The sequence below is a fragment of the Entelurus aequoreus genome, linkage group LG05 (assembly GCF_033978785.1).
Source record: "Entelurus aequoreus isolate RoL-2023_Sb linkage group LG05, RoL_Eaeq_v1.1, whole genome shotgun sequence".
NCBI lineage: Eukaryota > Metazoa > Chordata > Actinopteri > Syngnathiformes > Syngnathidae > Entelurus > Entelurus aequoreus.
Genome location: NC_084735.1, coordinates 33195584 through 33219746, shown reverse-complemented (window position 1 = coordinate 33219746; position 24163 = coordinate 33195584). Strand labels below are relative to the sequence as shown.

The window sequence follows — 24163 nt, the reverse complement described above, 5'->3', positions numbered from 1 at the left end:
GATATCATTTCTGTGTCTACGTTTTGCCAAAGCTGCATTGTGTGGACCAATACAGGCCAAAGAAGGAAGAAGCGGACATGTTGAGACACAGTCTTCTCCGTTCTGTGTAATGTCACTGGGATAGAAACACTGCAGAAGGCGTGGGGGAGTTATGAGGAAGTAACTGCATTAGGTAGGTCACCCTGGCACTCTTAGCTCAGAGATTGTAGGCAGAAGTCGCAGCAGTTCGCTCGCATTGGTCAGGTTCAAGTGTGTCACAATTCTTAGTTAGCAGGGATTTGTTGCTTGGGTGAAAAACCGACGTGCGATCAACGGGGCTAATCTGGTGTGAGGCGCTCCCGTAAGGAGATATATATATATATATTGGATATACAAATATATAACAATGTACAGTGTAGCTTGAGCAGACACTCTCATGTAAGCCATAGCGTATCCAGGTTGTTTTCCCCCTTTTAGCTATCTTGTTTCCTATTCTGTGCCATGACCCACATTCCACACGGGATCAGTGTGATTTATTTCGGGTTATTACTGTTTCTCAACCATAGCCATGTTTACAGTTTAAGCAGTGCCTTGGAGTTGGAACGACGACAATATAATAGGATGGTTTTAAGACCCCCCCTATCTCTTACTTGACAAGAGGCATAGTTTGTCCCCATGCCCCTTAAAGTGCACTTAAGGACTTAAAACGTACGTACTTAAAGCGTACGTATTCCAAGGATCCAATCAGCGAGTTGCAATAACAAAATAATCCAATAAATGTCAAGTTAATCCCATGTAACAACAAAAAATGGTCCTGACTCCGAGTGGGAGGCGGCACAGAGAAAAGCCATACGTCAGAAACTTGTTTTGTGACGTCCACTCGTAGATTGGCGCTTACCCTTCAATGTCCATCGTGTAACGTTGAAGTAGCCAGACAATATTAAGAGAAGTCCTATTTTATAAAGTATGTAATTTAGTCTGAAAAATAACCGTGAATGTACGTCTATCGAAGAGAGATTTGTATTTATATAAAAGTGTGCCGCTCCTATTAGTCAAAGCACAATGTGGAAGCGTGTGTTTTCTCTGTTGGTCATCGGGTATGAGGTGGTACAGGTGGTTAACGGGGCCTTGATTTAGACTCACTTGGCTGTAAATTGGGGCACGGTGTAACATACATGCTAACATGATCATCCAATGTACACGGTAAGAAAGTCACTTTCTAGATAAATACAGAGAATCGTGCCATTTGCTTGTTGTAACACATTTATTTTGTTTTTTGTTTCTTTTTTCAACTGTAAATATGGTAATACTCATATTGAACAACACAACATGTGTATTGGCCCATCTCAGGCAACATTTGTACAAGGTTCCTAAGCCCAATAGGACTCATTTGAGTAACAGGAGTGAGTTTTTAGCACAATTAGCAAATACCTAAACTTTAGCCACATGTCATTAATGCTAATAGCATTTTGACACTAAACACGTTACCGTAATTTCCAGACTATAGAGCACACCTAACTGAGCCACACCAATTTCATTTCTGGATGTATTTTATTTTGTACATATTGGTCGCACATGTCTATAAGCCGCAGGTGTGCACATTGAAATATGAAATATTTAAACATGCGCTTGTGTTCATTCACAAATTTAATAAAAGACACTCTGTAACACGGCATACAGTAACTTACCAGAGAAGCCTGTAGGGACCCGTTAGTGATTGTGAATTTCTGTCACGTGCGGAGGCTGTTTCTTTTTTTGATAGCCGAGTTGGTGGCTTTAGGGCTGCGTCTTGTGCATTTCATAATTTCTTCTCCACAGCGAGAGTGAGTCCATAATGTGCTAAATGTCTGACTGAATGATTGTTTAAGTGTGTTTGATATAATGTCTTTGGTCCTCCGTGACTCGCTGGGCAATTTCAGTGGGCTGATGTGATGAGGCTAAATTAATTGGAAAAATGTGAAACTTGTAAACCCGAAAAATCATTAAATTAGCCGCAGCATTGTATACAGCACAGGATTCAAAGCGTGGGGAAAAAGTAAATTGCGGATCTCGGAAATGACCGTATCATGATTCAACAAAATCATCATTAATTACACCCCAAAATTTTATTTATTTCACCTTTTAAATGTCTACTGCGTCTATTTGTATTTGTTTGACGTTCTCTTCTGCTGTTACCGAATAGCATTATTTTCGTTTGACTGAGATTCAAAGAGAGTCTGTTTACGTCAAATCATCTTTTCATTTCTTCTATTTGTATTAGCTTCTTTGTGTTCTCTGCAGGACCAAACAGTCGTGTCATCCGCAAATAGTGCTAACTTTAAGTTCTTTGTAACTTTACAAATGTTGTTTATAAAAAGATTAAACACTTTTGGTCCCAGTATTAATCCCTGAGGTACGCCACAAGATACTTATATCTAGTGCTGTTAACATATTTTCACCTAAAAATAATTCTTCCAAAATATAATTTAGGTAACAGGACTGTGCTGAGCTATTTTTTTTTTTTATCGTGGGTAAGGTGCTAGAGTAACAAGACTGACTGAAATTGCAGGGGCACGACTTACAGGGGCGGTTTGCAACTTCCTCATCACAGTTACATTTTTCAAAGCAAAAAACATAAGATTATCACCGGCTAGCTTATGTTATCATTAGTGGGTTAACAGAACACATTTGTTAGACTATTGCAGTGGTTCTTAACCTTGTTGGAGGTACCGAACCCCACCAGTTTCTTTAGTGAAAAATAAAATGTTTTTTTTTCAAATTCAAGACAATGTTATATGTTTTTGGTAACACTTTAGTATGGGGAACATATTCTAAGTAACAAAGACTTAATTTAGAGTTTTTTGGACACTAGGGAAACCTATTCTAAGTAACAAAGACTTAATTTAGAGTTATTTGGTTAGGGTTAGAGGGTTAGGGCCTGGGTTAGAGGGTTGGGGTTATAATGAGGTCATGCCGAATAAGGCATTAATAAGTACTTAATAATGACAAGTTAAGAGCCATTATGTTACTAATTTGCATGTCAATAAGCAACTAATTAATGGTGAATATGTTCCCCATACTAAAGTGTTACCATGTTTTTTTTACTGGTGCACAAAATGAACTGTGTATGAACATCACCGTGTTCAAAGAACAAAACCAACACAGTGCATAAACTCACAACAAATTACACACCTGCAAATCAGTGTGACTTCTGCTGTTGTCGTATCCGTAATACGCCGATAGGGAGAAGTTTTCATTTGCACGATGAGTCGGGTGTGTCTTGACCTCCGCCGAACCCCTGAGCCCGACTCACCGAACCCCTAGGGTTCGATCGAACCCAGTTTAAGAACCACTGGACTTTTGGCTATATTTTTCACAAGTACTAAGTTCATGTGATACATTTTGTTAATGGCCTGAATAAAATGATTGGTGTTTACGGCGATCACTCACCCGGCCTAGACAACACGTACGCACATACAGAAGCAATCCAAGGAAAGCAACAAACAGTTTCCAGTCATGTTGTTATGATAGAACATGCATTCAATCATTTTTGGTGATTTAACTCCCAATTCCAACCCTCTTTGGTATGACTCGGCCAGGGTTTGAACTCACAACCTACCGATCTCAGGGGGGACACTCTAACCACTAGGCCACTAAGTAGTTGTGAGTGACTGTAAGAAAAGCTCCCTGTATTGCATTTGGGAAAGCCATTTTGCACTACCTGCTGTTCAAACTTGTGTCTTGCATCAGGGTCAATACACTTGTTCCTACCAAAATTAGGGCACATTTTAAAATAATATTTACCAATGTACAGTATTTGCATTATGAGCGGCACAGTGTCCGCTGATTAACTATAATTTCAGGCTTTAATGGCACACCGTATGTTAAAATATCATAAATAATTTGAGTATGCCCATGCAGTACAGCCATGCATATCTAGTTTTTCCTTGAGAAAAATCGACATTCCTGTAAATCAACACGTGCCAGTCCCTTATTTAGAAAGTGGTAAGAGTGGCAATGGTTGGTCATGTTTGCTACCAGGAGCCATTAAAAGCTGACATGTTGTGATGTGATGTGAGTGTTCCTGAACAGGCAGGATGCACAAAGTCAGAAAGACAAATGCTGTCAAAAGTCATTTTCCAAGCAATACAAGCGTTTGATGAGGTCCATCTCAGCGTGGCTTCAGCAGGAGAACATTTGGAGGCATCACTGATGGCTGCTTTGTGACTCTCTCCTTGCTCTGTAACCTTTTCTTTTCAACTTGTCTCTGTTTGCTTAACACAATCAGTAGCTGTGATTCCTCTCCTTGTTTTGCTTTTACTGAATGCCAGGAATTATGAAGATGATCAAAAAATGATTATCCGAGCTAATCATTCAAATGATACTAATCAACAGGAGTGATCAGCAGCATTGATTGACTGAAGCCAATAAATTGTAGTAGAAAACTAATAAGTTTTTTTATTTTTTATTGCTGTACACTGCAGTGTTGTTGTTTTTTAGTTGGCCAGTGCTTATTTGTGAGAGATTGTTTCATAAGCTCTTTACTTTCGAAAAAGATTGTGTTCAATGAATTCATGTCTAATACAGAAAAGTTTGAAAAATAAAATCTATTGATTTCACATTGTCTCGTTTTATTATGCAGTGTTTTTACACTTATTTCCATATCTGCGTCAGAACTGTGCCCATTTTGTATCGTACCAATAGGTGGCGCCACAGTCCACTTGGTAGCTGCTATTTAAAGGGTTATGTGAATGTTGTCTGTCTATCTGTGTTGGTGTTGGCCCTGCGATGAGGTGGCGACTTGTCCAGGGTGTACCCCGCCTTCCGCCCGATTGTAGCTGAGATAGGCTCCAGCACCCCCCGCGACGCCATAAGGGATAAGCGGTAGAAAATGGATGGATGTATTATGTATATACATTTTTCAAGCTTATTTCAAAGATACAGCTACCTATATGATTAGGCTTTTATATTGAAAATATATACTGTTGTCATTTTAATAGGAACTATTCACAGCACTATAAACGTCAATGATTTGCATGACATGTTGCTATTCTATCAAATTAAAATACTGTATATTTATAGGTAGCCCAACACCCGTACAGTCGTCCCACACCACAAATATTGCGGTTTCACCACGTTGCAGATGTTTTTATTCTTACATTTGTCTGTCCTACATTAAGCATTGTCAAGTATAAAAATAGTCAAAAGGAAAAATATTAGTACTACAGTATTGGCCACTAGAGGAGACCAAACCAATCAGATCTCGCTGTTTAGTATCGTGTCTGCTGATTGGCTGAGCCTCAGCCAGTATTACCATGTTGGAATAAAAGAGCCTAAACGTAACTAAAAGATGGTATTTTCATGTTTATAGGTTTCTCATTGTGTAGAAAAATGTATTGAGATGGTCATAAACAGTTGTTTTATGCTATAATATTTATTATTAATGATTCGGGAATAAGCGGTAGAAATGGATGGATGGATGGATTCTTATCTGCTGAGATATGCTCCAGCACCCCCCGCGACTCCAAAAGGGACAAGTGGTAGAAAATGGATGGATGGATTGCTATCTCGTGGAAATTTATTTATCGTGGTTAGGTCCGGAACCAATTAACATGGACAAGGGACAATTCTACATGTTTTTGTCTTTTTTGAAGTAAAAAAAAAAAAAAGACCACAATCACTGGCAGGAGAAGCTATTATTTATTATTATTATGTACAATTATACCATCATAATGTCCAGATTGAAGTGTGAATAATGGCTCCTGCTACATTCACACGCTTCTTAACAATGCTTGTTTCTTTTTTTTAGTTACTTAACCACTTATCAGTTTTCTCTAGTAATAATCCGTTAAGTGTATCTGAGGCACACGGGGAGAACATGAAGAAAATAGGTGTAAAAAACAAATGCACTGAATATGGGGACATAGAACTAGCTATAAAAAACCTCTGAAGCATGATGGTTTGTTTAGAGAATAAGTTGGCAATTCGTTACCTTTTTCAGCATTAAAACGATCCCCCTTTCAAAAGCGTCACTGTAACATGGAGACTAAAGAATAGTACTTGTCTGACTTGGACTTCATTGTAAACAAAGACAGAATTGTCTCCTCCCCTGCTGAACACGAGCGCTGTCTCTCGGGGAAAAAGGAACATTTTATTTCAAAGGCTTCAGGTCATAGGTGTGATTTTGTTTAAAATACAAGAAAACTGTATTTGGTCACACTGATGTTTTTTTTGTATTTTTTTTTTTTACATTGTGTGTGTGCGTGCGCATGTGTGTGTGTGTGTGTGTGCGTGTGTGTGTGTGTGTGTGTGTAGCCTTGCAGCTGCAGTCAGCTGCAGGTAGCATGTGTGATTGGTGTAAACTAAGTCATTCTATGTCTTATGTACACTTGTTGCACTTTGTTGAAGCTTACATTACAGTGCGAACACATGCTGGCCAACTAGTGTTCGCCAGAAGTGTGTGTGCATGTGTGTTCGTGCGTGTGTGTGTGTGTGTGTGTGGGTGTGTGTGTGTGTGTGTGTGTGTGTGTGTGTGTGTGTGTGTGTGTGTGCGTGTGTGTATTAGTTCCAGATCTTGAGGAAGCTGTCCCAGGACCCGGTGCTCACAGCCATGCCATCATCAGTCACGCCCAGACAGCTCACACGATTGTCATGGCCGGCCAGGACTCCTGCAGGAGGGTCAAACACACACAAAAGAAGACTTGTTAAACTTTCAAATGTTTTTTTTTTTCCCCCGCAGACTTGAGCAGAAATGTCTTAAGCTCACACAGAACACTGCCGTCCTTGTGTTTCCCCCGACGTCATCATTTGTGACGCTGAAACATGCACGGTTATGAATGTGTGAATATGAAAGAAATCACTGTTTAAGTCAACTATGTAGCACTTTAAATAACTCGTCTTTATTATCTGAAATGCAGGAAGTACAGTATATTAAAACCATCTATAATGCTCAGTAGTGCTTGACAATGTCCGTATTACTGTACAAACGGCAATGATAAACATTGTCAATCAAAAGTGAACATGAACTTTTTGATGCACATCTTGCATATACAGTAGCAGGTGTACCTAATGCTGTGGTCAGTAATAATGTATTCATGTGTATTTTAGTTTAGTTGTTTCAAGAGACTTGAAGGATTGTCAATTGTCCTATGCATGAAAGACATGCAGAAAAATGGAGATACCAACATGGAAGAATCGAGATACGGATTTGAAAGAATCGATATATGGCATCATCACGTACCTCTGCATTAAAGTCACCATTTAATACATTTTTGGTACAGTATGGATACAAAATACAAACTATTCTACTACTTAGCTATTAAATAAATAAATAAATACAACACTACATCCTAAATGATACCAATTATTTTGTGAAAGTGAAACAGTAAAGCAGGTAAGTACAACAATAAGAAGATGCTAATTATTTATCAGTATCAACTTTTCAGCTTTTTTTCTTGTTACATTATGCCTCTTTTGATACATTTTTGCTAGGTTTTTCGTTTTGATTTGTTTCTTTTATTTCTAAAATTTAAAGTTTCAGCGAGCCTCAGACTGGAACTGCAGCTTCCAGGAGAAAGAGTATGGGACAAATTACTCTTCTGATGTCCTCTCGGACCACTGTGCCTAGATACACCTTACAGGAAGACCCCCACTCTTCGTAACTCTAGCCTTGGAGCCGGCCAATCTGGACAAAGCCCAGTTTGTTGTTTGGCCAGTTCCCTGACCTCTTTCCTCTGATCAGTTTAAGTCGGTTGACCTGCGACCGCCACTCTACTCTTACCGGTGGGGGCATTCTACAAGATGTCATTATTGTGTTTACAATTCCTCCTAAAATCTAACTGCTGCTATCCTTTAAGTTCCCCAATGTCCTGGGAGCAAGCCCCCACTCTCTGGAAGAAGATGATGGATGGATGGATTAATGGATTGATGGATTGATGGATGGATTCTGCGGGCTGCACTTCAGTAGGAGGGCACTATCGCTATAGTTGAAGGCTGGGTGCAGAGGTGTTCTGCAAGCTTCCACACCTCATCTTTCTCTTATGCTGGATCTCTGCTACTGTACGGTTAGTGGAAGGCTGGGCTGCACACTTCCACACCTCATCTTTCATTGTGTTGGTAAAGCACACTGCCAAGGCTTGTGGTGGTGCGCTGCATGGATTTCCGCTACTCTACAATTAGTCAAGGGCTAGGCTGCACACTTGTTGAGGTACTCTTCATGCTTCCACAGCTTGTCTTTCACTTTGTTGGTAAAGAACACTCCCGGGGCCTTGTGGAGGTGCCCTGCATGTCTGAATCTTCGCTGCTAATCAAAGATTGTGCTGTACACTCAATCGATCGATTAATCAAAGTTTATTTATATAGCCCTTAATCAGTGCCTCAAATGGCTGCACAAACCACAAAGACATCCCCTAATCCGAAACCCAATCGTTAAGATATTCTTCACGCTTTCACACCGTGTTGGTAAAGCACACTCCTGGAAGCATGTGGAGGTGCCCTGAATGTCCGGATATCCGCTCGTGCACAGGTTTAGTCAAAGGCTGAGCTGCACACTTGTGGCGGAGTTCTGCACGCTTCCACGGCCTGTCTTTCACTGCGTTGGTAAAGCATATTCCCGAGGCTTGTAGAGGTGCCTTGCATGTCGGTATCTCCATTGCCTCTGTACCAAACTGAAGGCTCCGTAACGAAAAATACGAACACGTGTACCCGTTACACGGTTTACTGTTTTTTTTTCTGCTAGAAGTGAAGTAACCAACGACTCGTGTTTGAATGTTAAACATATTTTTGTCAACATACGCAGGTTTGTGTTGGCGTGCACAAACGGGAAAGTGAAAATCTACAGATTCTCCTGAACCTGGCCAGCACCCACCTGCTCTGTCCCCCTTCATGGCGTCCCAGATGTTACAGTTGAAGTCGTCGTAGCCCGCCAGCAGCAGGCGGCCCGAGCGGGAGAAAGCCACCGAGGTGATGCCGCAGATGATGTTGTCATGGCAATAGAGGCTGAGCTCCTGGTCGGCGCGCAAGTCGAACAGCCTGCAGGTGGCGTCGTCAGAGCCCGTGGCGAAGGCGCTGCCGTTGGGGAAGAACTGGGGGACGCAGAGGAGAGGTAAGAGGATGCTATCACTTACATGGACAAAAATATTTGGACACCCGCTGATTGCTTGCCACTAGAGCAGTGGGTAACCCCACACTTACCATAACAATGTAAAAGGTTAATATAGTCCGCTGCTATTTCTCTTGTAATCGTACTTAAGTCATTTGCTAAACACTGCTTATCTTTTGTCAGGGCTGCATGAGGGGTGTCAAACGTACGGCCCGAAGGGTGGATCAGGCCCGCGAACAGGTGTTATCCGGCCCGCGGGATGAGTTTGCTAAGTATAAAAATTAACCTAAAATTTTTGAATGAATGAAACAGCTGTTCTAAATGTGTCCACTGGATGTCAAAATAGCAATTCTTTGTATCTTTGTAGATGATGCTACATATGTACAAAATAAACCACATTATGTTAGTACATCAGTCGAGGAAAATGATCAAACTACATAAATAACATCCTGTAATTTGATATTGATACAATTTTTTTTATCTTGATAGATTGAAAATTAACACCTAATGAACATTATCACATAATTTATTCAGAAAATATAAATAAATTATTAACCGCAACATGTAAGTGTAAAAAAAACCCAACAACATTACGATTTGTACATTTGTGCTTGTTCTATTTTCAAACAAAGAAAACAATCTGAAGTTATCTTTATTTTTAAGTTATCTTGCTGTGATTTTACCAGTTCGGCCCACTTGGGAGTAGATTTTTCTCCATGTGGCCCCCAGATCTAAAAGGAGTTTGACACCCCTGCACTAGAGAAGCACCGCCCTTTCCACTCGGACACTCACACAGATGGCGTTGATGTCAGACTCGTGGCCCGTAAAGGTCTGTCGGCACATGCTGTCTCTGATGTCCCACAGCTTCACCGAGGCGTCGCAGGCCCCCGATACGAAGGTGCGCAGGTCGGGCGACAGCGACAGACTCATGACGTCGCCCGTGTGGCCCGAGAACACCGTGGTCTGCTGGCTCGTCTCGATGTCCCACAATGCACTGCGAGGACGGACAGAGAACTCTAGGGGTCAGTTCGCGAAGAAAGAAACGAATCGTTGGCCTTTTGACAAAATTTTTTACTCACCAGGTGGTGTCTCCTGAACTTGTGATGATTTGATTGTCATCGATGAAACGGCAACATGACAGGTAACCTGAGACAGTATTATACATAGAAGTACACAAACTAAATGTTAAAAACAACTTTTTGTAGGATGCAGTACACTTTTACGCCACTGCATCCATTTTCTACCGCTTGTCCCTTTTGGGGTCGCAGGGGGTGCTGGAGCCTATCTCAGCTACAATCAGGCGGAAGGCGGGGTACACCCTGGACAACCATTACAGTATATTGTGGGGGTTTATAGTAATAAAATAGACCCATTTTTGACCAAAACATTAATAACAATAGCTAATATAATAATATATCAGTGAATAACTGGTCATTTAAAACAAAAAGGATATATTTATTTTGTGTTGTTGATTGGTTAAAATTAGCATCATTAGGTTTGCTAATTTGTCCAACCTTAAAGACACGTTTTTTTGTTGTTGCGGATGCATCTCTCTTGGTCACTAGTTTGTGTGAGTGACATGAAGAAAAGCACCGACTAGTTTGGGGTAAAGTCGAATGAGGCCACGCGTGTATAAATCTCTACACCCCGAATATACGACTAACCCTTTTTTAAAACATTTTTCCTGGGAAAAATTGTCATCTTATTGTAGTTTACATGTTTCTACAGTATGTGTAATGTATTACAGAAATTATTCAATGGTTTTAAAGATCTTTTTTGAATATATACAGAAGTGCAGAACAACTTGCAACTAGAGATGTCCGATAATGGCTTTTTTGCCGATATCCGATATACCGATATTGTTCAACTCTTAAGTACAGATTCTGATATCAAGCGATACCGATATATACAGCCGTGGAATTAATACATTAATATGCCTAATTTTGTTGTGATGCCCCGCTGGTTGCATTAAACAATGTAACAAGGTTTTCCAAAATAAATCAACTCAAGTTATGGAAAAAAATGCCAACATGGCACTGCCATATTTATTATTGAAGTCACAAAGTGCATTATTTTTTTTAACATGCCTCAAAACAGCAGCTTGGAATTTGGGACATGCTCTCCCTGAGAGAGCATGAGGAGGTTGAGGTGGGCGTGGTTTATAGAGTAGAGGGTAGCGGGGGTGTATATTGTAGCGTCCTGGAAGAGTTAGTGCTGCAAGGGGTTCAGGGTATTTGTTCTGTTGTGTTTATATTGTGTTACGGTGCGGATGTTCTCCCGAAATGTGTTTGTCATTCTTGTTTGGTGTGGGTTCACAGTGTGGCGCATATTTGCAACAGTGTTAAAGTTGTTTATACGTCCACCCTCAGTGTGACCTGTATGGCTGTTGACCAAGTATGCTTGCATTCACTTGTCTGTGTGAAAAGCCGTAGCTATTATGTGACTGGGCCGGCACGCAAAGGAAGTGCCTTTAAGGTTTATTGGCACTCTGTACTTCTCCCTACGTCCGTGTACAAAGCGGCGTTTTACAAAGTCATAAATTTTACTTTTTGAAACAGATACCGATCATTTTGAAACCGATACCGATAATTTCCGATATTACATTTCAAAGCATTTATCGGCCGATAATATTGGCAGTCCGATATTGTCGGACATCTCTACTTGCGACAACAGATATTTAAATGTATGACTTTTGTTTATTTATTAAATTAGGTTATCATTCACAATGTACATCATGTGTCAGCATATATCTTGTGTCATGTTCTGGAAGTTTCCATACATGTCATTTTTTCATTAAGGACTATATACTGTACAGCCTCCTGTTCTGTCACTGGTTAGAATATACTGACACACTTTAGTGCTCATCTCATAAAACTGTGGCAGTGAGTTTGAATCCTGGTCAAAGTAGATCGAAAAGTTTTTAAAATTTATATTTTAATGATGTAAACATTTTTGTCCAGAGTGCAGCTGGGATAGGCTCCCCGACAAGCGGTAGAAAACGGATGGATGGATGATGTAAAATTGTTATTTTCCACTTGTTCAAAAAATGCATTAAATTAAATACATTTTGATTTTTAAAAAAGTACACAAATTGTTTTATGTAAATAAAAAAGTGTGGAAAAAAAGATTTACAATTCTGCTTCAGGCCCCAATTTAGCGTGGGCCAGCTCTGTTTAATAGCTTACATGGCTTTAAAACTTCTATTGTTAGGTCACTGATATGTTTTATTTATTCATAAATAATTGATGAAGAAATTTTAAAATTATATTAAAAAACATATTTTGTACTATATTAAATACTATTCCAATGGTTCAGTTACAAAAATATCAAAATAAATATTGAGTGGAATTAAAATGAAGTGTTGGACAGTGTTTTCTGCTTGTACCGTAATGAAGTAAAGTAATACTAACTGGTCATTATTGTAGTATTTCTAAAACAATGGCATCTAAAGGCAAACTGATTGGACTGATGTAAATGTGACAGGAGGTAACATCTTGCTTCATTACCAACCTGTGCCTAATGAACCACGTTAATTAGGTCCCTATTGTATTCTCCCACTGGGACTTGGACATGCCAACCGACACTCCTGGTGTCATTAGTGGTTTGATGCTGGTTTCTCTCACCTGTATGTCCAGGTAGTTCCCTGCTGATCCTGACGTTCCCCTCTCTTGTCTTCAGACAGTAGATAGAACAGATGTTATCCAGGCCTCCGCACGCCACGTAGTTTCCGGACGGAGCGTACGCACAGGTCATCACCCAGGAGGAGCGCAGAGGGATGGCGTGTATCTACAAAAAAAGGTAAACACATCTGTGTAAGACCTCGTGACATGTTGCGTAAGAATGGCAAGGAACTGTTACTAACATGGGACACCTAATGGATAGATGTCAGGATTAAGTGACAACTGAGAGTACCTTGTTAGTGGTGTAGCTGTCCCACACGATCAGTTTGCCATCTTGAGAGGCGCTAACAAGAAGCCTGGGGGGACACGCATTGCGTCATGTGATCAGCACTCACTTCTAGGATTCCTATTTAAGCACACATTAACCTTCCAGACAGTTTCCTCGCATGTCAAAAACAAAACAAAACAAAAAAAATGACACTCAACAGGGAACAAACCCCCCAAAAAGTGAGTGACTGCAAAGTGGGGACCAGCTAGAACACACACCAAGTTTGTCCATCACGGCTGCTTCTGGTGGATCACTACCCTCACTTTTTGTTGAATCTGATCAGTGGTCATCAAGACCTTCTCTGCTGGCCTAACATAACCAGAAATCATGATCATAATTAAAAATAAGAGTAATTTTTAAATTTACTTTCCTTAAATATCTATAAGTATTCATATTTTCTTCATGTCATATTATGCTACTTCCAGCGCTGTTGTTTTTAGGTTAGAGTTTTTGTCCAATCAGAATTCAGCTAGCTTATGTTGCCATGCTGTACCAAATCTGCCCGGGGCCTTCAGAATCAACAATGCGGGCGTTTGTGTAAGTGAACGGGCACATACAGTTGATAGATAATTGCGATAGCCAATCAGATCACCAGTTGTTTTCTTAGTAAGACCTTCTAGCCGGCCTCATGTTGAACGTGACATTTACGCGTCCTGTGATTGGATACTCACTGGTTTGAGCCGCGGCGGTGCTATGCAGATAAGCAGAGCCACACATGGGACTGTTGGCGGATTAATGTAATATAGTTACTTTTTTAACCCACAGAGAAGGAGAACAAAATGTTGATTAGGTGGCAGATATATATTTGCAAGACCATTTTCAAGAAGAATATTCAAAGAGAAACTACATCTTGTGAGATGAAGTCGGCCAACCCCGGAAGCTAGCTCAGCTCTCCCGGCGATGAAATGGGGAAATGCCCGCCACTTCCACTCGAATCAACCGACTACGAGCGGTACCACTGGCTTACACGACGCTGAATGGGTGCTACAAATAGTGAGTTCAAATATATTATTCCTTACATTTTTTCACGTTTAATGTTTTTTTACAACTTTTTATTTTGACAGTACCACATAAGATATGTTTTAATTGCTGATGCGGGTTTAATGATTTTTAAATGCGCCAGAAAATAGCCTATTTGTACACTGTTGATGTGTTTCAATGTACAGTAGTGCGTGAATGTGTTTCTGTATGGTATTTCTCCAGCAATGGTCATGTGGTGACATAAATGATGGTATTTTTAGAGGTAATCATCAAAGTCGAACATCACTGAAGGCCCATGTGGGAAACGCACGGCCCGCCACTCAATCTGATGCAACATGCATCCTTATATAAGACGACTATGAATACAGTAGGAAGGGGATACAGTACATATGGCCCCATTCGTCGCAGTTTACCTGACACATGAAACGTGAAAAATTGGGGGCGTGCACTATCCACTTCAGCCGCCAGATGGCAGTCGAGTGTTGAATATCTTAAAATTAATTTTGTGGCAATTCCAACTTTGACCGCAGCGTCAGTGGCTATGTAGAGCGGCGCATTCCGTAATTTTCAGCAGACTTCATTGCAAAATGATATCTCATGTGAGATCCCCCTAGGAATGGGGCCATATGAATCCCTTCGCCACTGTATATCGATCAATCAATCAAAGTTTATTCATATAACCCTTAATCCCAAGTGCCTTAAGGGCTGCACAGACCACAACAACATCCCCTGATCTGAACCCACATCCGGGCATGGAAAAACTCCAGAAGCCCAAAATGGGGAAAAAGAAGAAACCTTGGGAAGGAGCCTTAGGGAACCCCCCTCCCGTGCTGCATTGGATACCAAGTGGGTACAGTTATGGAATTATTTATGATAATGTGACCACCAAAAATGACCTTTCATGATTTTAATATCAATAAAATGACAACTGGAAGTAAATTGTCTTTAGAAGGCTTCAATATTTCTTAGCTCAGTTGTTTGATAACTCTGATTACTATTATCTTAAAATGAGCATCGGAACGACTGCTAGGATGTGAGTTAGTAATAGGAAGAAAAGCTCTGTTTCGCCTAGTTAGTTTGCATGTATAAATGTCTAGAACTGACTTTTTTAGACTTGTTTATTATATTCAGCCATGGGATCTGCCAAAATGAATTGCTTGGTCCTTCATCCTCTTGTAATTAATAAACTAATGTGTTCCTGTAAAGAATTATCTTAGGTAGTATCACTAGGTGGCTCTAATTATCCTTAATATGATATCTGATATCATGTGTGCCGATACAAAGAGACTGGATTTTTGCTAAAAATTAGTTCCAACAGGTCCAACAAAAACCGCATTAAACAAAAACCAAATCAATTTCTCCCATAAAAAAATCATGTAAATCGAAGTAATCTGTCCAGGTATAAAAAATACATAGATTAGAGAATAGTTGAAGTTTTGCATGCAGAAAACAATGCAAAATACATAGATTACATATGAAATAATTTGAACGTTTCACATCGTGGCAATAGCTTCGCACTTTGCTAAGACTTGAATTCAGTAGTGTTTCTCACCTACTTTATCAAACTAGCACTCGCACCTTTCTTTGGCCCTGTGGTTGCTCATTTTGCAGTCATACTCAATAAAAAAAAGCTCAGAGATTGAGTCACCAAAGTGTGGGTGGAATTCTTACGATTCATAGGATGTTTGACCGTATATGAAAATCGGGGCAGACTTTTTGCGAACATTTTCCGGTATAACTGAAAAATTATCCAAAACATTAGTCAGTGGCGACAGAATAAGCATGTCCCCACCTTGAGTCTGACCCCCAGTGCATGGCATAGATCTTAGCAAGGTGGCCACGAAGGGTGCGTCTTGTTCGCATCTGTATCCTCCCCACTGGATCCAGACCAGCTGTTATCTGCAGAAAACAGAAAAGATGAGAATATGAAAACAAGTCCATATTATTCCCACCACAACAATTATGTGACACTTGCCTGTGTCAGCGTCGAATCCCCACACGCTTTCCTGGCATCCTGTAAAACAACAATACCAGCAGAATGGAGGAAATGGACACAACTAACATCAAAGCAAGTACTCAGGTCAATAGAAATACTCAAAAGTACTCGTATCTGGTTCCTCAGTTGCTCGGCCTCCTGGCGAAGCTGCTCCAGCTCACTCATTTTGGGATTGGATGTAGCTGCTGCCTGTTATTAATGACATCACATTAATAACAATCAGACAAGTCTGTTATGCTGGCTCCATCTAGTGGTAAACCAAAGAATCAGTTAATTAAATATTCAAACACAGTGTTACTGTTCAAACTGTGTGTAATGTTACAGTGGCCAAAACTATTAAAATATACTTGTTCAATAGAACCTCTGCCGTGTTTTTAATGAATATTTAGGCCTACTACGCTACTGTATTTTAATGTTGGTGGTACTTGTAGAGCCAAGTTTTTTCTGAGGTGAAAAAAAACTTGGTAAAACATTTTTAGAACCACTGCTCCATGCAACTTCCTGTTCAGGTATAAATACTCCGCCACCCTCTACTGCAGTGGTTCTCAAATGGGGGTACGCGTACCCCTGGGGGTACTTGAAGGTATGCCAAGGGGTACGTGAGATTTTTTTTTAAAATATTCTAAAAATAGCAACAATTCAAAAATCCTTTATAAATATATTTATTGAATAATACTTCAACAAAATACATGTCTAGAATGAAGTTCATGAATCCAGATGGATCTCTATTACAATCCCCAAAGAGGGCACTTTAAGTTGATGATTACTTCTATGTGTAGAAATCTTTATTTATAATTGAATCACTTGTTTATTTTTCAACAAGTGTTTAGTTATTTTTATATCTTTTTTTCCAAATAGTTCAAGAAAGACCACTACAAATGAGCAATATTTTGCACTGTTATACAATTTAATAAATCAGAAACTGATGACATAGTGCTGTATTTTACTTCTTTGTCTCTTTTTTTCAACCAAAAATGCTTTGCTCTGATTAGGGGGTACTTGAATTAAAAATATGTTCACAGGGGGTACATCACTGAAAAAAGGTTGAGAACCACTGCTCTACTGGACATGTGCAATACGTTATCAAGAATGCATATTTTATTTAGTATTTTACTGGCTATATATATTTTCAATTCTGTATAGCGTTGTGTTTTTTAGCATTTTTAGCATTCTTGACCATCTTGCTACTAACTATTTATTTGCGTTTTTGCACTATTGCGCAGTGGGTGGGAGAGCCCCGCCTATTTTGCTGTTGCCATGCACAATGACAATAAAGGCCATTCAATATTTTATATTTTATTTGTTACATGTACTCACCGGACACTTCATTTGGTAAATCCCTTCCATGCAAAATATGCATCAAAGATTTTGCTCAATTTTGATCGACACTGTTTGATGATCTGTTTACTATTGAGGTTGTAAAATTGTAGCGTAGACACATCACTAAAAGAGTTAACGAAATAGGCCGATGGTAGGTATGAATCCTGAGGATAGTAAGGGTTATGCATACACAAATACATTATTATTAATGGGGAGAACAGGGTTAGTTGTCACACTCGTTACGAGAGAGTATTGTCTCTCAATCGGTGTGGAAATTGCTGGAAATGGGATCAGAGCCCACCTATATAGTCTTCTCTGGAGTAAGACAGCTAAACTTGAGGTATGAGGACTTTTATTCATGAAAACATTTTGAATTTTAAGCTCCTCTGGTTTTGTCTTCCAGCCTTTTACACCGTGGCTTTATCATGAAGCAATTGTTACCTTTAGAATGTATAAAGGGAAAGCTATGGTTTGGATTAGGGGTACCAACCCATCAAGAGTCGATCTTTGGGACTTTACCATTTCATCACGAGAATATTCTGGAAAATGAACAACAAGCCCTCCCCAGACAGTGACCAGCATAGCTGCTTGCATTTTGACTCGGTTGGTGGTGTTGTTGGGGTCGATCTTGCCTTGGTTCATGACCTAAACCTAAAAAAGGTTGCTGACCACTGGTTTAAATGGTTATTAGCTGACAAAAAGTTCCAGTTGGGGTTAGTCCTCGTGTACAGTAGGAAGGGGATTCATATGGCCCTATTCGTGGCAGTTTACCTGACACATGAAACGTGACTAGTTGGGGGGTGCAATATCCACTTTAGCTGAGAAATGGCAGTAGAGTGTTGAATATCTTAAAATTGGTTTTGTGCCAATTCAAACTTTAACCACAGCGTCAGTTGCTATGTAGCACAGGTGCCCATTAGGTCGATTGCGAGCTACCGCTCGATCGCGGACGGTGTGTCAGTCAGGCATTAAAAAAAATAAACCTAAACATAAGCGATCATCAATCTTCATCTATATATCTTCTACATATCTTCTATATACCTGCTCAGTGGCCTTGTGGTTAGAGTGTCCACCCTGAGATCGGTAGGTCGTGAGTTGAAACCCTCGCCGAGTCATACCAAAGATTATAAAAATGGGACCCATTACCTCCCTGCTCGGCACTCAGCATCAAGGGTTGGAATTGGGGGTTAAATCACCAAAAAGGATTTCCGGGCGTGGCCACCGCTGCTGCTCACTGCTCCTCTCACCTCCCAGGGGGTGAGGGTGATGGGTAAAATGCAGAGGATAATCTCACCACACCTAGTGTGTGTGTAACAATCATTGGTACTTTAACTTTAACTTTATATGAAGTCACAAGCTGGTCGCAAAATAGGGGTAACAAACAACTTATATTCTTGTCTTCATTAAATAAGGGAAACTATATGCGTTAAACAAACTTGTATTTTTATTCAACACCTTTGATCATGTTAACAAAAAACATCTGTTTCATATCTATCTATCTATCTATCTATCTATCTATCTATCTATCTATCTATCTATCTATCTATCTATCTATCTATCTATCTAACTATCTATCTATATATCTATCTATCTATCTATCTATCTATCTATCTATCTATCTATCTATCTATCTATCTATCTATCTATCTATCTATCTATCTATCTATCTATCTGTCTGTCTGTCTGTCTGTCTGTCTGTCTATCTATCTATCTATCTATCTATCTATCTATCTATCTATCTATCTATCTGTGTATATATATATATATATATATATATATATATATATATATATATATATATATATATATATATATATATATATATATATATATATATATATATATATATATATATATATATATATAAAATTCACTTCACTTCACATATAAGGTATGTACCAAGTCACTTCGACTTGGTCATTTGATAAGTAGCTCGCCTGCTGAAAAAGTATGGACACCCCTGCTATATAGAGTGGCGCTTTTCATCATTTTCAGCAGACTGCATTGCAAAATGATTAACCCCTCTCTTCCTCTAACGCGAGACCCACCCAGTAATGGGGTCATATGAATCCCTTCCCGAGTGGCGTCAATCATTAATAGAATCCATGGTAGTTTTCAACATGGCTTCCTGGTACAACTCACTTGTCATCAAACATACAACTAAACTTTTCTTCATAATAAAACAGGCCTGTAAAATAATTTGATTTCCCCCCAGTCCTCCCTTATAGATCTTTACACTCAGGCAGCCAGGAAAGCCACATATATCATTTAGGACCCCACGCACTCTCTGTACTCATCATTCCACTGCCATTATTACTTTAAACCAGGGGTCTCTAACTCAATTTACATGGGGGCCACTGGTGGCCGTGAAGGTTTTTGTTAACTACTTCTACCACTGATATTGTGACCTTTACCTATGATAAGCCTTCAGTAGGTATACATGTAAAATTAAATGTCCAAATTGTATATTTTGACATTGTTTAGTTCCCCAGGAGATGGTCAGAAACATTTCCGCTTGCTTACAGGAAGTTGCTCTTTGTGTTCCCCTACATGTGTTTGTTGTGCTGCAACGTTATTGTAGTCAGTGTTCTATGTAGTGGGATTCAAGATTGCAAAAATATATTTACCTATTAGCTGCGCACGGTGCACCTGCCATTACACTAAACTATGAAATTAAGTAGAGGGCCACAAAATACGGGCCTGCGGGCCGCAAATGGACAATAAAGGTTATCATAACATATCGCATACACTGTACAGTAGGCTGGCCTCAGGATGTGTTTCCTGTTCATTCTCTGCTAGGATGCATTAAGGTATGTATTTTGTCGACCTGTCAATGCAATTAAACGTTCACATTTATTTCTGCTTTCCTGCCTTTAAAAAAAAAAAATGTTGCCAATGAAATGACATTGTGACAACCAACGCCATAGTGGATGACAACCATCCCCCGCAATGGGGTCGGTTGAAGAGCTGGAAAATGGACGAGGGATACACATTTAAAGCTGACACCTTCAACTTCAATTTAATACAGGAATGACTCTTGAAAGATGTTTGATTAGGGGTGTTCACTCCTGATAAGATACTGATATTGGACCCTTGAGTGTTGGCCAATACCGATTTTAATCCGAAAGGATATCAGCAGGAATCATAGTGCATTTTGTAGTGTGGAATGTTAGAAAAGGTTTGATCAAGCGAAATTACTCCAAGAACAATGGTAGGTATGAAAAACACTAACCTTTTCAAGTTCATGGATTTCAGCTCATGACACAGTAGGTTGAATGATGCGGACACGTTTGTTACTGGATTCTTTCTACTACACTTCTGCCTTGGAGACTTTGTATGTGTAATTATTTTGCATCTGTAATTATTTGTTTTGTGTTGACAAATGCCGTGTTTTAGACTGCAGTGTTTTCAAATTTCTTATTACATATGTCTAGCTAGGGTGCTATTGTGTGCTCAGCTGTTGTGTAGCTGTAGCCTATAGCCTACCATGTTGACCTTTAGTAAATGACTTGACTAAAATACAAGAAACGATCAAACTTGTGTGCTTATTGGAGGACATTAAGATGTTCACTGACTGCTTGTATCAGAGATTGTACATGCAACCCGATATCATCTGGGTTTTTTTTGCTGCAATTGGACTGATATCTGATACCAATATCGGATCGGGAACCTGTAGTTTTGATGATGAGCAATTCAGACTAGAGTAAAACGTGACAACTAGACCTGTTCTTCCCTGTTTCGGATTGTATTAACAATTGTATTGTGTATCAGAATAATGTCGTCCCTCGCCACAGCGCCATATTCTACAAAAAGTTTGCTCTAAATTAAGCATTCTTAAGTATAAACTAAATGGACTAAAAATATCAGTACCGCAGCAGTATTGGTCACTCGTGGAGACCAAACCAGTCAGAGCACGTTGTTCAGTATTGTGGCCACTGATTGGCTCAGCCTCAGACAGCATTACTGTATTGGAATAAAAGTGTGTAAAGGTGACTCAAGGGTAATATTTCATGTCTAAATGACTCTCATTATGGTGAAAAAAATTTAGGAAATAGTGAAGAGGATCTTTTATACTGAAAATATTTGATTTACAGTAGGGAAGAGATTCATATGGCCTCATTCTTGGGTGGTATCTTTAATTATTGTGCAATGCAGTCTGCTGAAAATGATGGAAAGTGCCACTCTACAAAGCAACTGACGCTGTGGTCCAAGCTGGAATTGCCACACAACAAATTTTTAAGACATTCAACACTCCGCGGCTGTCCTGTGGCATAAGTGGCTAGCGCACCCCCCAAATTGTCACGTTTCATGTGTCAGGTCAACCGCGACGAATGGGGCCATATGAATCCCCTTTTGTACTGCATAATTAATGATTCATACACTTGACAGACATTCATTTGACGCGTTCATGTCCGGAACCAATTAACAGCGATAAACGAGGGATTACTAATGAAGTAAAAATTATTAACCTGCTTCTTCATCCCTGATCCAGCTATTCAATACAAATAAAAATAAACACTCTGGAATAAGAGCATGGATTTAAATCTCTTAGTTTTAGTGAGAATAAGCCCGGTAATCTATTTATGTCGGTGTGAGCTGCTTTAGCGAGAAATAATAATCTGTGCGGACTAAGCGGCCATGTAGCCCAGCCCGCATCACCGCCAGGCACACGAAGATGCTGAGGAGGGACCACTCCCTCTTGAGCAGAGGGGACCTGTTACACTTGGGCTCGCTATAATTAATTTAGCAGGGGAATATATCTTATAAGGCACTGGTCCTAATGTCCTATTTTGCTGCAGGCCAACTAGGGTCACTGCACTAGAGCCTATTTCCATCTTAAAGGCCTCCTTTGGGTGACTGGAACTTGCTACTAATAGACAAAAGGAGGTGTCATCAGCTCCACAGCCAATGAGGCGCTTCCAAAATGAGGCCTGCAAACAGCCAACGGAGGACAAAATGGCACATAAAGGATATTATTTGACTATTAGCGTCGTCCCAGCCCCCCTAACCCCCCGCCTCGTGTGGATGCATCCTCCTCAGCGAGGGGGTTCGCTGCCCCACCCCTTTGGCTTGCAGCTGGAGGAGAGCCCACAGCTAACATGGAGTCAGGGAAAGTGAAGCCATCTTTAAACATCCAGGAAATATCATGAGAATGCATAGAAATAGCAGGCCCACGGAGGCAGCAGTCATAGCAACAATATGTTTTCCAATGCGGATGGATAGAACATCATCATCATCATCATCATCACCATCATCACCATCATCATCATCACCATCATCACCACCCAGCCATCTTACACATAGAAAGCCGGCCTATAGACATAAACGATGGGTGGCTACCTGTTAATTCTCCCGATGCTCCTTCTTCTTCTTCTTCTTCTTCTCCTTCCGCTTTTCAGATGTAAAAAAGAAAAATCCCCCTCCCCTATGAAGAAAAAAAACGCAACAGTAAGTCTTTTTTTTTTTTTTTTTTTTTTTTTTTTTTGTGTGTGAAGATGCACCCGAAGAAGCGTCAGTGGGCAGGCACACGGAGGAGGAAGAAGAAGAGGAGGTCTTTACACATTTCCACACCAGCAACAACAAAAAAGATATATATGTATGAATATATATTTATGTATACCCACAGCTGCGTGACCGCGTTTCCCCTTTTCACGCCGAACAAGTCCACGATGACATGGTTGTAGAAGAAGAGTCCGCGGTGGCGTCAAGGCGAGGAGCGTCCATTAAATAGCACTCCGTCTTTTTTTCTCTTTTTTTTTTACTCCGATTCTGCTCTTCGTGACGTGATCTTCATTTCCTTCCTCTCTTCGTGGCTTCCTCCTCCTCCCTCTTCATCACTAGCGGTGGGCGATACTGCACATTTTGACGTTCGATCCGATACCGAGTGGAACGAGCCAGTATGGTCGATACTGATACCGATATGTTTGTAGCTCGAGAATGTGTTAGTTGATGCCGTGTCAACGTGGATATTCCAATGTTTCAGCAGGTTTCAGGTGAATCTTGTTCGAAAAGTGAATGACAACAAGATATCATGCAAATCTTGTTTTTGTTTGATTGCAGTTACACAAGGGAATAATCCAAACAAGCTTGGGTATTATATTTTTGCTTCATGAAAGCATATTCAAGTCTTTTTGTCTGCTTTTAAGCGGCTAGAATTTGAAAGTTGAGATTAAAGATTAAAGTACCAATGATTGTCACACACGCACTAGGTGTGGTGAAATGTGTCTTCTACATTTGACCCATCCCCTTGTTCACCCCCTGGGAGGTGAGGGGAGCAGTGGGCAGCAGCAGTGCCGCGCCCGGGAATCATTTTTTGGGTGATTTAACCCCCAATTCCAACCCTAGATGCTGAGTGCCAAGCAGGGAGGTAATGGGTCCCATTGTTATAGTCTTTGGTATGACTCGGCCAGGGTTTGAACTCCCAACCTACCGATCTGAGGGCGGACACTCTAACCACTAGGCCACTGAGTATAGGTGGCCGTAACGTTAAAAGAAAAAAGAAAAAAAAGAAAAAAGAAACGCACCAATTTTTTCCACATGTTAAAAAAGCCCTCACTCATTCTTCAATTATATATCCAGCTGAAAATGTTTTCAATTCTGAAAAACAAAAAAACAAAGTTAGGGCCGTTTTTCGATTTTTTTACTATAAATGGCAGATTTGAAAACAAACCAAAAAAAGGGTTGATTTTCATGAAAATATTGCCATAAAATTTTATTTTGTGCTGTTTTCCTTTAATGGATTTTATTTTTTCCATCCATCCATCCAGCCATCCATTTTCTTCCGCTTATCTGAGGTCGGGTCGCGGGGGCAGCAGCCTAAGCAGACAAAAATCTGATTCATGTTAATCCAAAATGCAAAA

At 40.0% G+C, this 24163-nt stretch overlaps 1 protein-coding gene across 3 annotated transcripts; it reads right to left on the bottom strand.

Annotated features, from left to right (window-relative positions):
* Nucleotides 1–6135: 6135 nt before the first annotated feature.
* On the bottom strand, nt 6136–23150 carry gnb2 (guanine nucleotide binding protein (G protein), beta polypeptide 2). Of its 3 annotated transcripts, none has more exons than XM_062047857.1 (11): nt 22924–23150; nt 22644–22728; nt 16092–16172; nt 15963–16001; nt 15780–15886; nt 12971–13034; nt 12682–12844; nt 10138–10204; nt 9851–10052; nt 8825–9041; nt 6136–6626 (listed from the first exon to the last, which is right to left on the bottom strand). In XM_062047857.1, exons 3-11 carry the CDS (start codon nt 16146–16148, stop codon nt 6520–6522), a joined length of 1023 nt encoding a protein of 340 aa, XP_061903841.1. In that variant the 5' UTR covers nt 16149–16172; nt 22644–22728; nt 22924–23150; the 3' UTR covers nt 6136–6519. The 3 variants fall into 3 exon arrangements, with proteins under 3 accessions (XP_061903841.1, XP_061903840.1, XP_061903842.1); XM_062047856.1 differs by having other exon boundaries at nt 22928–23150; XM_062047858.1 differs by lacking the exons at nt 22644–22728; nt 22924–23150 and having other exon boundaries at nt 16092–16193.
* Nucleotides 23151–24163: the final 1013 nt, after the last annotated feature.

Excerpts from the sequence above, each read along its gene's own strand:
- gnb2 (XM_062047857.1), bottom strand. The coding sequence starts at position 16,148 with ATGAGTGAGCTGGAGCAGCTTCGCCAGGAGGCCGAGCAACTGAGGAAC. Across the intron at positions 10,205-12,681 it reads GGAACTACCTGGACATACAG|GTTACCTGTCATGTTGCCGT; the intron begins GTGAGAGAAACC and ends ATACTGTCTCAG. Across the intron at positions 10,053-10,137 it reads AGTTCAGGAGACACCACCTG|TGCATTGTGGGACATCGAGA; the intron begins GTGAGTAAAAAA and ends CCGTCCTCGCAG.